Source organism: Rosa rugosa, chromosome 6 (genome assembly GCF_958449725.1).
Source record: "Rosa rugosa chromosome 6, drRosRugo1.1, whole genome shotgun sequence".
In the NCBI taxonomy this organism is placed as follows: domain Eukaryota; kingdom Viridiplantae; phylum Streptophyta; class Magnoliopsida; order Rosales; family Rosaceae; genus Rosa; species Rosa rugosa.
In genome coordinates, this window is record NC_084825.1 from 46745446 (window position 1) to 46761620 (window position 16175).

A 16175-nucleotide genomic window follows, 5' to 3' on the forward strand; every position below is an offset into this window, starting at 1 on the left:
GTGTGCCCCAAACCAAGCGACTTTTGACCCGTACTCTGCTTTTTTGGGCAAGTTCAGCGCTTTTTTGGTAATCAAAACAGAGAAAATATAGTCTGACATTGCCATATTCATTGAGAACAGTAAAAAACCATGTGACACAAATTTGATTAGTATTTTCCATTCAGCTTTTTAATGCTTTATTCATCATAAGCAAAAACTCTACAGTGTTCCAAAGTTCTAATCCGAAACTGAAAACCATTGGATTAATCACTATCTACTGTATGTTTAATATAATGAATTAAATTTAACGAGTTTCCAACTGTTAAAACAAGCCGATGATAAATGATTTAAGCGTGGCATTAATTTGAAGAAAGAAATTATGAGAAATTAGGGAAGGCAGTGATTGAGTGACCTTAAAGGACTCTGCTTTGTTGTCACACAGATCACAGAAAATGTGTGCCACCAAAAGCAGACGCACCTTTGTCTTGTTCGTCTGTTGCTTTTTTTTATCTCCTTCCGAATTCACTTGCGTAACTGACGTGACGACCCCAGTCTTTGTCTTTTTGTTTTTGTATGACCACCAAACTACCAAAGTACCAAACCCAGAGACCCGGTCTTTGTCTCTGAGGCGTGTCGAGTTTTAGCTAATGGCGAATTGGAGGCTAAAGTCGGGCTTGCCCATTCACTATGATTAATAACATGGTTATTTGAAGGGTATTTTCGACTGTGAAAGTATTGTATGTGTCTTGGACTAGGAGGGAGGTTAATTGAATAAAGAACAAAGGTGGAGGGCACTCAGTACACCAACAGCTGGTCCATCATTGTTCATGATATTTTTCTCTGTTCTGAATCATTGTTCACCATTATTTGAAGGCAAGTCTACTTTTTCACCTCAAGTTTGGCAAAATCATACAGTAAGCTTTAGTAAAAGCTGAAAAATTGCCACTGAAAAAGCAACAGTTACATGAGGGTAGAAGGAGAACAGGGGTAAAGAAATTTATGTAATACTTCTTTAAGCCCTCATTTTGGTTGTCTGACTCTAATGGGAAGAAACTGGAAACAAGTTCGAGAATAGGGATGGAGATTCTCAATCTCCAGTTTTTGAACTGAAACGGAGCATCTATGATATTGCAATCTGTGGGTTAAGTTCTGTTAAAGGAAAATCGACTTTTTTTTTTTTGACTTTGTCAAGGGGAACCCAAAGGCTTCCTAGGCCCAAGATAAACCCCTTCGGCGCATGTGAAATGCTCCAACTGTGCATTGCAGCACAGTGCCTCGCCACTAAGGAAAATCGACTTAGTGTGCCTTATCAAACTAGGAGTAGCAATAGGAGAGAAGGTTCTAGATTTCTCAATCCTACACGGATTGGTATTCCTTGTAATATTAGAACTAGTACTTTGTAATCCCTATATATAGGACTCCTATTCTCAATAATGATACACACTTCTCTCATCAATCTCTCTCTACAATTCTCTCTCGAATCTATTTTACTTAAACACGTTATCAGCACGAGCCCTAAACCACAAAAGCTAAAACCCAAAAACCGAAACCAGCTATTCTGCCTACCTGCGTGCCTACTGCCTCAGCAGCCCCTAGCCCGAGCTAGCCAAGCCTTCGCTGCAGCCTACTCCTTACGCGCCCCTGCGCTCCGTGCTGCCCGCCTACGCGCCCGTACGTCTGCAGCTCTGCCGCACATCTGCTGTCCCTGCAGCACCTACGCGCCACTGCGCACGCATCCCTACTGCCCCTGCAGCACCAACGCACACCGACTGCACCTTTCCCCTTTCCTGTGCACGTCCGTCTGTTTGCAGGCTCCGAAACATCTAGTTCGGAACCTCGGATCAAAATATTTTATTCATCAAAGTTGTTCATCTCTGTCTCTTCCATCTGACCTCCGAATTTCAGCCTTATCGGAGTTATTTTGAGACCAGTACAACAATCAAAGTGAAAACTGTTTAGAAGAGAATTTGCTCCGAATTTCAACAAGCTTGACCTTATAAACATTCGCTGCACGCCTCTACTCGGATTGCTTCGCTCCATCACGCCTGCATCGACACGCGCGTGATCCAAATACATGTAAGTATTCAAAATAGTAAGTTTTGAAGTTCCTATAATTCGGAATTTTTATTTCTTCTTCTTTTCTCGGGGACTTGAAAACCTCCCTTCTTCTACATCCCACCTTTCTTATAACGTGGGTTCGATCATCGAAAAGCGGAATCGTGGGGATTCACGCAATTAACGAACTAAGAGCGTTCGTAAGACTTCGGACTAAGAGCGTCCGTAAGCATCGATTTACGACCATACAAACATCATTGTTTCGGTCTAATCCAATCATTCTTGGAAATCGATTTCTTGGTAGCATAGCTCGGAAATCTTATTAGTTTTCGTGGAAGCATTGACTCCGAAACTAACTTGTCCCTGTTTCATCTTTCAGGATGTCAAACATGAACAAACTCGATTTTGTTCCATTGGATTATGCAGGCAAAAGGTACTTAATTTGGGTCACTGATGTCGTGATCCACCTTATTGCCCGTGATTTATTGCATACAATCCAAGAGCTTTGTCCTATAGAAACAGCTCCAGACCCTCAAACTGAGAAAGATAATTCCAAGGCACTTGCCTTCATGAAACGTCACATGGATAGTGACCTACAGTTTGAGTTCATAAATGAGGATAGCGCCATAAAGCTTTGGCATGCGCTTCGCGAACGATATGGCAATGTTTGTGACTCCATACTTCCGAATACAGAAACAGAATGGAAAGATCTTCGCTTCTCTGAATTTGACACTGTCATACAATTTTATTCGGAAGCTCTCAGCATCAGAGCAATGATGCGTCTTTGTGGAAAAACAATCACAGAAGACCAGTTGATTGAGAAAACCCTCAATACCTTCCCCGTCAGTGCTATGAGGTCCTCTGACTTATTTCGGACTCATGTAAATGCAAGACGGATCACAAGTTTCCAACAGCTTATTGAAGCTATGGCCACTGCTGAAAGACATGGCAATGAACTTGTGAAAAGAGAATTTGATAGGCTTCAAGATAGCCATCAAGAGCATCGTCCTATGGCTAGAGAAAGTCGCCATCGACGTCATGATCCATATGATCGAAATGCTCAAGAAGGTAATCGCTCAAGGCAACAATCACACGACCGTAGGAGGCGTGATTTTGAGGGACGTAGGGTTGGAAACTATGGAGCCAACGTTGGCCATGGCCACCACTTTCCAACGCCACCAGTCCTAGGGACTATGCATATTGCGCCAATGCGCCTCAATCAAGGGAGAATCCTCTTTATGGTGTCTATTTTTGATATGGAACGCCTGATCAATGGACCTGAATTTGCAATGTACCTACGGAGGTAGCCGCATCATGGTGATCAAGACATCGAGTTCACAAAGACTTTAAATCTGGCGATGAAGATAAAATGCCGCAGATTTTTATTTTTAGAATAGTCTTTATTATTTCCAAGAATCATGTAATGGAAATTATGCCTTAAATCAATAAAATGACTTATTGTATTAACTCTTTCCCTCTAGGCGCACTCAAGAGTAATTGTGATGTCTAGGCAAGGTTTGATCTGAGAGAACGGTTTTAAAAGTGAGCAACACTCCACCAAAATCTCGTCTTACCTTACCTGGTCACAACCAAATTGAAATTACCGAACGGATTGAGTGACTACGATTTGTCTACGATTTGATTTGTATTGGATTAGATTTTGGTCAAGAAACTTTGATGTAATCATTGGCTATTACTAATAAAGTGTCAATTTATTTTATCTCATGTCTTGTACATATTTTTCGACATTATTACTTAAAAAGATATAAGAGCCAATGGTTTTCATGCGGAAACGCATTGTGAGAATGGACAAGAGTTCCTTTGCATCACCTCTAATGACTACGGAAATAACCGAGTATTAGAGAAACTTATGTGTCGATCTAGTGAGTTGTATGCAACCACTATTCGAATAATTGAATCCAACCATGTCATGAGAGATGATTTATGGGATTCCGACACATATAGGCTTTGGCAAGACCGTTTGGGACACCCAGGTCATGACATGATGATCCGTATATTAAAGACTTCACACGGACATCCCTTTTTCAGAACGAAAGGAAGTAAAACCCGAAATTTGGATCAAGGCGGAGCACCTGCGCCTCACGACGCCTTCCCCCTCCAAGTCCGGCCACCACTAGCCGGCGCCCCCCATCCCCCTGCGGCTCAAGGGTGGCTTTGACGCCACCTCTACTCCCCTGACTCAAATTTCTACTTCTAAAGTCAATTGTGACTTCATGGCTCAACCAAAATCCTCATTGGTTGTTTCTAAAGCCCATTATTCGTTCTGCAAAGCCTGCTCTTTAGCAAAGTTAGGATCGAGACCATCCTATGCAAAGGACACCAAAGAAAATATACCATTCTTGCAAAGAATCCAAGGTGATATTTGTGGACCTATTCAACCACCATGCGGACCATTTAGATATTTTATGGTGTTGGTTGATGCATCGACACGCTGGTCACATGTCATGCTATTGTCCACAAGGAACGCTGCATTTGCTAAACTCCTAGCACAAATAATTAAGTTACAGGCTCACCACCCTGATCATCCTATTAAGTCTATAAGATTAGACAATGCTGGGGAGTTTACATCAAAAACTTTTGATGATTATTGCATGTCCATTGGGATAGAAGTTGAACATCCAGTTCCTCATGTTCACACCCAAAATGGTCTCGCAGAAGCCGCCATTAAACGACTACAAATGGTCGCTAGGGCATTGGTAATGCGCACCAATCTCCCTATTTCTGCTTGGGGCTATGCAATATTGCATGCAGCTGTGCTTATTCGTCTGAGACCCACTGCCACTCAACCCTTTTCTGCGTCCCAGATGGTGACTGGGTATGAGCCTAATGTCTCACACTTATGCATATTTGGATGTGTAGTTTATGTGCCAATTGTGCCGCCACAGCGCACCAAAATGGGTCCTCAAACGACGATTAGGCGTTTATGTTGGATATGATTCTCCAACGATTGTCCGCTACATAGAACCCTTGACAGGCGATCTCTTTACCGCAAGATTTGCGGATTGTCACTTCGATGAGACAGTCTTCCCGTCGTTAGGGGGAGATAAGAACATCAATGTTCAACAGGAACGATAGGAATTGTCGTGGTCTGTCCTCACTCTGTCTCATCTTGATCCCCGAACCGCACAGTCCGAAATTGAAGTGCGGAGAATTCTCGATCTTCAGAACGTAGCAGAATCGATGCCTGATGCGTTTTCTGATATCGCTAAAGTGACGAGATCACACATACCTGCTGCAAACGTGCCTGCAAGGATTGATGTCCCTAAAAACTAGAGGACATGACGCCAACTCAAAAGGATATGAGCATGGCGCCAACGTCCCCTCTCACAGTGATGGTGACGTTTTGGCTAGGCCCATGGCTCCTGCCAGGAAGCGCGGGAGGCCCATAGGTTCGATGGATTCTCGCCCAAGAAAGAAAGCGAGTTTGGCACAAAATAATCCATTAATCATCGATGTGAATAATCCATCTCATGAGAATATTCCGGATTATGGTTATGTCCAAGAGACATCATTGGGGGACGCTCCAATGTCAGAACCAACTCCAGAGAATAGAGAGATCTCCATAAATTACACTAGTGTACATGAGATGATGGATAGAAATTCTATGACGATTGATGATGCATTTGCATATCATATTGCAAAAGGAATTATAGAATATGATGATATCGAACCTCGCTCTGTTGAAGAATGTCAACAAAGAGCAGATTGGCCTAAATGGAAAGATGCGATCCAGGTTGAATTGGATTCACTAACAAAGAGACAGGTATTTGGGCCTGTAACGCAGACACCCCCAAGTGTAAAGCCTGTTGGCCATAAATGGGTCTTTGTTAGAAAGCGTAATGAGAAAAATGAGGTGGTAAGATATAAAGCCCGCCTTGTGGCTCAAGGTTTCTCACAACGCCCTGGAATCGACTACGAGGAGACATATTCTCCCGTAATGGACGTTATAACGTTCCGCTACCTTGTCAGTTTGGTAGTTTCCGAAAAACTTGACATGCAGCTTATGGATGTGGTTACAGCATATCTCTATGGGGATCTAGATTCAGAGATATATATGAAGGTTCCAGATGGACTTCAATTACCCAAATCAAGTGGCTCTAAACCACGGAGCGCGTTTTCAATAAGATTAAAACGCTCACTATATGGATTAAAACAATCCGGACGGATGTGGTATAACCGTCTAAGTGACTACTTGATTGGGAAAGGATATATTAACAATGAAATATGCCCATGCGTGTTCATTAAAAGAACAAGTTCCGGATTTGCAATCGTAGCAGTTTATGTCGATGACATGAACCTAATTGGAACTCTAGATGAGTTGAAGGAAACTGCTAAATACTTGAAATCCGAATTTGAGATGAAAGATCTTGGGAAAACACGGTTTTGTCTAGGTTTAGAACTCGAGCACCATAGTGATGGGATTTTGATCCATCAGTCTGCATATACTCAGAAAATTCTAAGGCGCTTTAATGAAGATAAAGCGAAGCCTGCGAGTACTCCCATGATCGGCCGGAGTCTTGAGCCCGGAAAAGATCCGTTTCGTCCAAGGGATGAGGACGAAGAACCATTAGAGGCCGAAGTGCCCTATTTGATTGCAATAGGCGCATTATTGTACTTAGCTCAATGCACAAGACCGGATATCTCATTCACAGTGAACTTGTTAGCTCGACATAAATCTGCGCCAACACGCCGCCATTGGATTGGTGTAAAGACAATCTTTCGATACCTAGGAGGTACGATTGATATGGGCCTATATTAGCCCTATAGAGAGAAGAGGAATGACGGAAGAATGGGATCGGACCCCATTAGGCATGGAGCCACCGTCCACCATGACAAAGTGGCCGGCCATATTGCCGCCAACGCCGCCACCACCACCAAGGGTGGCCGGCCTCACCCTATTCCCCTCCATCAAAACAACAATGATGTTTTGATGGGATTTGCTGATGCAGGGTACCTCTCTGACCCTCACAAAGGTCGCTCCCAAACTGGTTATGTCTTTACCATGGGAAGCACTGCGATATCTTGGAGGTCTACAAAACAGACCATTGTTGCTACTTCCTCGAATCATGCAGAGATTATTGCTCTACATGAAGCCGTTCGTGAATGTATATGGCTAAGGTCTGTGATTCGATATATTCAAGGAAGTTGTGGTTTGAAGTCTATCACAGATGAACCTACATGAATTTATGAGGATAATGCAGCTTGTATTGAACAAATGAAGTTAGGTTTCATCAAGGGCGACAACACCAAGCATATATCGCCTAAGTTCTTTTATAATCAGCAACAACAATCACTTCTAAAGATTGAAGTGAATCAAATCCGATCAGAGGATAATGTAGCGGACTTATTCACTAAGTCATTACCTAAATCCACCTTCGAGAAACATGTGAAGAGCATCGGATTAAGAAAGTTATCCGAACTCCCACGATTGTAGCAATCAGGGGGAGATATCGACATCAGGGGGAGTTATGATGTCTACATGTTCGATCTCGAAGAGTGAAGGACGTGTTGTGCTCTTTTTGTCCTTCGACCAGGGTTATTTTTATCCCACAGGGTTTTTGTTACCTGGCAAGGTTTTTAACGAGGCAACGGATGAAGCGTCACCACCAAGTTTGAAGCGGCACAAGGGGGAGTGTTGAAGGAAAATCGACTTAGTGTGCCTTATCAAACTAGGAGTAGCAATAGGAGAGAAGGTTCTAGATTTCCCAATCCTACACGGATTGGTATTCCTTGTAACATTAGAACTAGTACTTTGTAATCCATATATATAGGGCTCCTATTCTCAATAATGATACACACTTCTCTCATCAATCTCTCTCTACAATTCTCTCTCGAATCTATTTTACTTAAACAAGTTCAAATATATTCAAAGACAAATTGAAGCATTCGGTAGAAGCAAAATCCTCGATAAGCAAAGAGGGTAGTCCTCATTTATATATTGTTGTAGCCCAAAGAAGTCTCTGAATTTTCTATTCATAATATGCTTGTGAAAATAAACCTGTATATTTCTCCTCCCAGAAAAAGGAAAACCAGCGATGACTTCTAGCTCAGTCCCTTAACTTCAGTTGGCATTGCAAAAGTTTGTCCACGCATCTGGGTTGAAAGCATTTCTGTCATCATACCAATTAGCCTGTTCTGTCCCTCCACAAGGCGCTTATGCCCATTCATCATAATCAGTTCATAATACCCCATTTGCGAAGTAGTAGCCGTCCCTTGTGAGAATCTCTGGCTTGCTACATTCTCTGCTACTCGTCGTCTCACAATTCTCAAGGCCACTCTTAATCCATGCAATATTGTCCACATCTGTAGCACAACAGATGAATTCAGGGATGGAGAAGGAGGGAGGCTCTTCATAGTCAATAAACTCAGGTCCCAAAATGAGCTTCGAGAACTCCCGTGGTTCCGATGGCAGCAACCGTGGCCACAACACAGAGGAACCGTAGGCTCATTGCAGTCACCTTCAAGGGAGTGAACAAGTCAAAATCTAGTTTAAATGCTTGGTGCAGAGTGCCATGAATTGGGACTGCCTAGCTCTGAAGCTGGATGCCTCTTTTGATTCCACCATAAGACTTGAACACACTTTTGATTCAGCAACACCACAAATACAGCATCTCTTTCTTTTATCAATGGTTCTACCAATTGATATGTTTCAACTCCTTGTTTGACCTCTGACGGCTACAACTGGTTAGGTCCATGGTCCATAAAGACCTCATCCTTCCGGAGTCTTAATGAATAATATTACTAACTTATGTTTCCTATGATACTCTGTCAAGGCTGCCATCCTCCATCAATTCCACCAGCTCTCGGTAGAAATTCTGAATTGAAGCACTGGTGCACTTTACTACATTAGTGAAAAACTCCTGTTATTCTTAATTGCATTCTGTCGTACCTGGAAGAAGGGAAACATGGGATGTAATCATCTGAAGTTATGAAGTACCACTCAAACACTTCAAGAAAAGCACCAAGTATGCAACAATGATGAAAGAGTATATCAGTATCAAATTCCTCTACTCTCTTTCTTCCCATTGTAATGCAAAGAATTCAAGACTTTCAGGTATATTCATTCACTAGCCTGAACCAATGACAACATTTTAGCAAAAATCAAAGAAAAGGAAGATATTTAAAATAATGCAGGACGTCAATCATCAGAACCAACATGATACTATGCCCTGATGCCACTCCCAAACAGCAAGAACTACTACATTTACCTTCTCACTGTTCTTACGGATGAATATAGAATTTAAGCACCAAATTTGATTCAATATCATCGCACAAAGGTCAGGCAACCAGAGTATATTCTACCTAATTGATTGCTAAAACGTGTTCCATCTGGTCATAATGTGTTATGTGTCAAAATAAGTCCTGAACTTCTGAAAAAATTTCTAATTAGAAACTTTGTTGCTTTCATTCCTTGAACATTGGCCAAATGCCATATAATTCTACTTACAGAATAAATCCAAGATACATTTTACCTATATAAGAATAATTGAGATTAAAAGAACCGCACACATACTAATTACCTAACAGATAAATCAACATAAAATTCCACATTAACCAAATATATACCATGCTAAAGGAAGCTATTATGTTGCATTCTGTACAGAAAATAAGCACCGAAGCAACCACATGTAATTCTTAAAATTACTTCCCCCTTTAAACAATACATGACCAATTTGTGTGTCATACCAGACTCATATTATGTAAGTATCTCAGTTCCAGCAATAACCTCACGATCAATTTCGATTTCACCACATATAATCATGAATTCCCTCTCCCTTCTCGTTTCCTATGACCTTCTGTAGCACAGTTCATGCTTCTACGGTACCCATGGGATCCATGAATTTCAAATATGAACAGAAAATAAAGTAGCGAACAACTAAAAATAAGCAGAAACCACACTCAATCAAATGAAACAGGTATACTACCGTCTTATACCAATCTCAACCACCAACCACAACTATTTCTAATGACTCATTTACCTTGCAAGATTAAGTCGTTTAACACCTTTCATTAACCCACAAAAAAAAAAAATACAAACTTTTAGCATCAAATTTAAAAGAAACTGAAACTTCTATAGTCAAAGTCTAATCAATCAAGCATGATACATCAAATACCAACAGCAAATTCAATTATTAACTTGAAAACATAGAACAACAAAAACTAATCGAAAAACTCAAACTCAAACTCAAACTAATCCATGAATCAAAACAAATCAAACATGAAGATTCCAAGAAAGTAGACGTCTGCGAATCTGCAGGCGATTAATCCAACAAAGCAGCCTCCACATCCAGAGGGAAGCCTTTGCCGCGACAGAGCCAGGATGAGAGCGATGCCTGCCACTCTCGCGGCAACGCTTCACCTTGAAGATGGGGGCGTTCACTCACCTCCTTCTTCAGTCTTCAATCACAATGAGACAGTGACTCGTATAAGTTCTCATTAAAACAAAGAACGCTGAACTGGGCTACCGCCACGTGTCAAACCTGAGGAATAGTGTGCACATGGTAACTCCAACAGTACAAGACAAACAGAAATGAGTCTCTCTCTTTTTTGTTTTTTTTCGATAAATGGTGTCTAAACTCTAAAGGGACCCAAAAAGAAAAAAACAACACAATCTAAACTCAGCCCATGGTTGTTACAACCTTTTCCACATTAACCACAGTTAACAGCATTTACAATTTTTGGGTCTCTTTTCTCTTCTTCGATAACACTTCTCCATGTTCCCAAAAGCCATTTACCAGTTCTCTCAAAAACAAAAAACAAAAAAACTATTTTCCAGGTAAACAAAGTTATGAAATGAAGCAAATATCCTCCAAAATTGGTATAGATCAGTTTCCTTATAAAATGGAAATTCAAGAAACTTGGAAATAATGAAGAATCGATTAATGGATATTTGGACCGGAGGCAAAAGAATGAACCATGCAATTGATGAAGGTGAGCTAAGAGCCTGAGAAGACTGAGACCCAAAATGAGCCACTGGAATGCTGGATATCAATTTCATTTTTTCTTCCTTTTCAGTAAATGAACATAGGAGTTCAATTTAGGAGCGTTGAGATAAAACAAAATTACAGACCCAGTTTAGTTGTTGGCAAATTGATAAGAAATAAAAGATTTGTTCTTGCAATGATTCTTATCAAAACAAACCCAGATCAGTAAACCCTCGGTGCCAAAAAATACATAAAACGAAAGAAACTGGTTATTTAAACGAACATCAAACAAGTTATCATCACCCCTTACAACGAGTGAAAGATCAAAACAGAGTTTTGTAGAATTTGATTTGGCTTATCTTCCTTCTGATCCTGGAGAAATGACTAAAATTTCATATTATCATCCCAATCTTAGGGATATAATTTGAAGCAAGTATATGCAAAAAGGACCTTGTCAGCCTAGAAATCATCAGTTTGTCAAAGCAGAGTGTGGAGAAGGGAAACAAAGATTGGTTTAATTAATGACTTCGGTAATTGGTTAGAATATAGCATAGCCAAAGATGCTGCATTTTGTTTGTGATGTTATTTGTTCAAATCAAATGTAGGTGAGTAAGGAGGTGGTGACTGTTTTACTGATATTGTGTTTTGGGTCCCTGGCTTTGCCTTTTTCTTTGATTGATCTGCTTTGTAGAATTTGATTCAAATTCCAGCTTTAAGATGTACACAGCAGCTTTGGGATCTCCTTCCTATTTGCTTCTTGTACACAGCAGCTTAATTTATATGATGTATATGCAGTAGCTTTAATATTTGCTTCAATTTTTGCATTCCTCTGCTTTTCAATTTTTGTCCCCGTTTATATATATTCCTGCGTCCGCTACTAGTTATGTGTAGTAGCAATTGTACTAAATTATGATCCAGACTTGCTCAAAATTACTTCTTGCATTTGCACAAATTTCTCAATATAATATCACTTGTTCGATCGCGGCTACATCATCGAACATCATCAACTACCATACATGTTAACTTTTACTTTGAATTTGTCTAGAATACCCGTGGGTCTATACAGTTTGGATTTATGAGTTGTTGTTCTTATTTGTGAGAAATTTACATATTAACACAAAATGAAATATTACGGACTTTAGGGTGTTTGTAAGAGTTGTCTTGAGCTTTGTTGTACTTTACTTCAAAGAAAACGGTGCAAATTAGAAATCAACCATTTAGAGAAGATCTTAAGGTGACAACTGTATGTATCATTAGTAGACTCAATAGAGCAATTATTTATAATGATGCTTCTTCGTTATAGAGTTATTTTTCCGGTATATCACCGTTATGTCAAAGCAAATAGAGTAGCCTTTCGTGCACTCTTTACTAATTGGTGCTTGTTAGAATACATAGATTTTGTGGAGAGTCCTGGTATGGATTTGGCTTCTCTGCTATAACTATAATTTGCTAGAAAAAAAAGTGCATCATCTGGCCCTTAAAACTTCTTGATGTTTCTTGATGTGGCATCAGCTGGCCCTTAAAACTATATCTGACGGCTATGATGAAATCCAAACAAATTATAGCAAAGTAAATTATAGCAGAGAAGCCAAGTCCTATTTCAGGATATCCTCTTTATGCTTATTGTAATATGGGGTTCAGGCTTTACGCCCCCCCCCCCCCTTGTATTCTGCAATTTCATTAATCAAGGCTTGAGGGCAGCCGCACCAGCCCTATTTCAAAAAAATAAAAATAAAATAAGGGATCAACAATTGTGTAGGAATTTAGGAGATCTTATTGGGTGAAATTATGATGTCATGTGAGACGTCTGACCCACTAATTGCATTCTATCAAAAGAGGTTGGAAATGGACATATAAACATGGAATAGCAGTAGCAGGGAGTTTGATTTTTAAATGAAAACTCACCACTACTATTAATGCTCAAGATTCAGGGGGTGGTCTGAACTTGTTAACGCGGACACGGATCTGGAGTCTCAGCTGATTTAGTGAGAAAATGTGTCAGCGTTACCTGTCAAGTAAAGAGACCGCAGTTGGCGATCTTCGCTTCTCCAATGCTTAAGTCAGTCAATGTATTTATGTTGAAAAAATAACATTAGGTAAGTAATAAATGGAGAGAATGAGAGATCTTTTATAGGTGAAGTGAGGAATGACCTTTACTTTATTTCCGATGTTGAACACTTTAGTTCTGTGCTTTCAGACCTCTTTGAGAGGTCATGTTCTTGACGCGCATGAGGATCCGTCAAGACGTTTCCTGATCTGAGCTGACTCAGGCCACAGCCTTGCTTCCTGTGTTGCCGGGTGTATATGGACATTCAGAGGTTGCTTCAAGTCCTAGCTGAATATGACTGGCAACATGCATGTACAACTACTTTCAGCTATGAAGTCTCTCGTCTCTTTGAGCCTGTAAGATGATCTTCACTGAACTGTGAACTAGAGTTCAAATTAAAAAACGAAATGTATCAAGCAGGGTGTATAATGCACATGTGTGCATGTATGAAACCTAATCAAATATCTTCGTTTTGGCTAATTCAAATATAATTAAAGAAACTGGAGAGTCATTCACATTAAATACTAACATGCAGACTCAGCAAGATGAAGTTCATTAACAAAAAGTCTTAAACATGCATGAAGCAGAAACTCAATTAGATGAGCTGCAGATGAAATTATTAATCCGTTGTCGTCCAGCAAATAGGATTTGGTTTATTAAATTCCGACAAATGGAATTTTTATTGACTACAGAGAAAATAGTATCAAGTCTTCTTATATAACATTGCTCCAAAGACAAAGTCTGAAGGACTAGGACATCATGACGGATCACGTACCCACCATCAACCAACCTACAAAGACAATACAAAACATTAGATAATGAAGACTTGCAGTGGAGAGAGGAATGTTAAAAACTTCTAATTGATTTTTCAGGAAAAACCCGGCCCAAATTGATGGGAGAGCCTCCTAAACCCTGCATATGCATGCATGCTATACGTTGCAATGATGAAGTTTCTGATCGATATATACCGGAAGCTAAGCTAACCATGTGGGGTGAGGCGGTGAGCTCGTGATTCAACAAGTTGCCGGATTGCAACCATTTCAGAGATCATCCGGTCGGAATTTGCATCGAGAGAAGTCATTTTTGCCTCTAGCGACGTTTGTCGCCCTTCCACAAGGAGCCACTGGTCCATTCCCCATGCCTGATCAACATTGGACAGTGCCTGAAGACAAGTCATCTTTGCCTCCAGAGAGGTCAGTCGCCCTTCCACATTGAGCAATGGGTCCTCCCTTCCCTCTCCCGGAGTCTTCCCGGTGGCCTGTGGTGGCTTGCGGCAGATTTTCTTCAACTTTTGTTTTTGGGCTCTGAGGAAGTACCCTTTTTCATGACTGTACTCGTGCTTGCACCTAGATTTTGTATTTTTCTTGAACCCCTAGAACATAGTAATATAAAATTAAGATCAAGTTTAAGATATTAGTTAGTTAATCTCCTAAATCCTAATTAGAGCCTCATCCCAAAGTCAAAATCAACACACTCCAAATATCAATCTCAACACATTTTCTTCACTTTTGTATTATATTTATTTGATCGACATCAATTACTCATGAAATTATCGATGCAATGATGAGTCTTCAAAAAAAAAGAGAGTACTATGATAATTTATATAACAATTAATGTCAAATAGAAAGAATCGACAAATGATCCGATTTATTGAAAATAGTTCTTTTTCTTCTAACGAAGAAAGAACTAAACAACCAAATAGAGCCTGGAACCCTGTAAATATCCACTCTCTAAATGAACATTTTAAGATGTGTTAATTCAGAGGCCAGGGGAGAGATGACCAAGTTAAACTTCTGATTCATAAACGTAGTTGAGTAATAATAAAAAATAAAAATAAAAGTAAGCTTATTATAACTTACATAAGCCTGAAACTGCCTGGTAAGGCTGGAAAAACTTCCCTGACACAGAAGGTTTAAAGCAACCTTGCGGAAATCAGCGTCCGACACAATCTGCAGGCCTGTGCCTTCAGTGTTCCAACGAATGCAGTAATCTAATGGAGGATAGTCCACCACCTCATAAACTTTGTTTGGGAAATCCAAACCAGCAAGTCTTCTTTTAAACTGTTCAAGCTCATGAGCCGGCGCCTCTGGCGGCGGGGCATGAGCCTGGAACTTCTGTCGCGGCAAGACTTCCTCATCTTGGATCTGCAGCAGGACCTGCGCTATCTCATCAACCTCCATCTCAGATTCTGAGTTCACCATATGTATTTCTCAGCAAACTCTTCACTCAAAAACAAAAAGGAACACTCATTTGCAAAAAGGAAAGGAAGATTTATTTAGATGATATGGACCCTTAAATATATAGCTGAACCAAAATAAAATTACATAAACGAAACCAGAGGCCGACCTGATCAGTCAGCAATGAGTGTTTGTATACTGACGATCGATAATTACGAGAGAAATGCTTTCAGCAATATAAAGACAAGGTTAATTAATTAATTAACTCTATCCTGAGTTTACATGGCAGAGCCGTAGAGGTTAAAGCTAGTATAGGATCCTGCAGGCTATAAGCGTCGATCGACCCGAGGGTGAGTTGATAAGTACAAGTTGATGCTGGTAATAGTACTCCATCTTTAAATTATGAGATAACCACTATAATTCACTTGCTATTTTGCCTTATACAACACATAGTGCTATAAAGTATAAAGTATAAACTAATCGAAGAGCAGTCCTCTTGGTCAAAATTTTTGTCTTTAGTTCTTAAGTTTTGGAAATCGACAGAAAGATTTCAAAACAAAAACAAAAAAGATTTATACATTACCTGAAAATCCAAAGTCGTGTTGGCAGGAGCAGAGCTAGGAAATGGGGCAGATCGATGAAGATAGAATCCAAGCAAAGTAGTTTCTATAGCAAACAAAACCAATTGCTCTCTCTCAATCATCATTTGTGGTCGCACCGAATGTTAACTTAACAAACAATCCTGGCCCAAGTAGAGAAAAGACTTTAGAAACTGTCGTATTGATGGACAGTAATTTTATGTTTTCAGTTTAAGTATTATACTTTGGAATCAAAGCAGAACATAATAGTGTGACTTGGAGGAGTTTAATTAATTATTAATCATTGTTCATGGTTCATAATATTGCTTGTGTGTGATTCATCATTCACAACTGATTCAAGGCCAGTACGTCGTTACTTTTCTACAGTTTGGCA

At 40.1% G+C, this 16175-nt stretch overlaps 1 protein-coding gene and 1 long non-coding RNA gene across 4 annotated transcripts; both read right to left on the reverse strand.

The window, feature by feature from the left end:
• Positions 1-8619: 8619 nt before the first annotated feature.
• On the reverse strand, positions 8620-10587 carry LOC133718647 (uncharacterized). The gene is made up of 2 exons (XR_009850449.1): positions 10440-10587; positions 8620-8944 (listed from the first exon to the last, which is right to left on the reverse strand). It is a non-coding gene; the product is annotated as an uncharacterized LOC133718647 (long non-coding RNA).
• Positions 10588-13603: 3016 nt separating this feature from the next.
• On the reverse strand, positions 13604-15934 carry LOC133718110 (heat stress transcription factor B-2b-like). 3 transcript variants are annotated; one of them, XM_062144916.1, is made up of 4 exons: positions 15787-15934; positions 14886-15246; positions 14011-14398; positions 13604-13816 (listed from the first exon to the last, which is right to left on the reverse strand). In XM_062144916.1, the coding sequence occupies exons 2-4, from the start codon at positions 15225-15227 to the stop codon at positions 13794-13796; spliced, it is 753 nt and encodes a 250-aa protein (XP_062000900.1). In that variant the 5' UTR covers positions 15228-15246; positions 15787-15934; the 3' UTR covers positions 13604-13793. The 3 variants fall into 3 exon arrangements, with proteins under 3 accessions (XP_062000900.1, XP_062000901.1, XP_062000902.1); XM_062144917.1 differs by lacking the exon at positions 15787-15934 and having other exon boundaries at positions 14011-14389; positions 14886-15635; XM_062144918.1 differs by lacking the exon at positions 15787-15934 and having other exon boundaries at positions 13995-14398; positions 14886-15413.
• Positions 15935-16175: the final 241 nt, after the last annotated feature.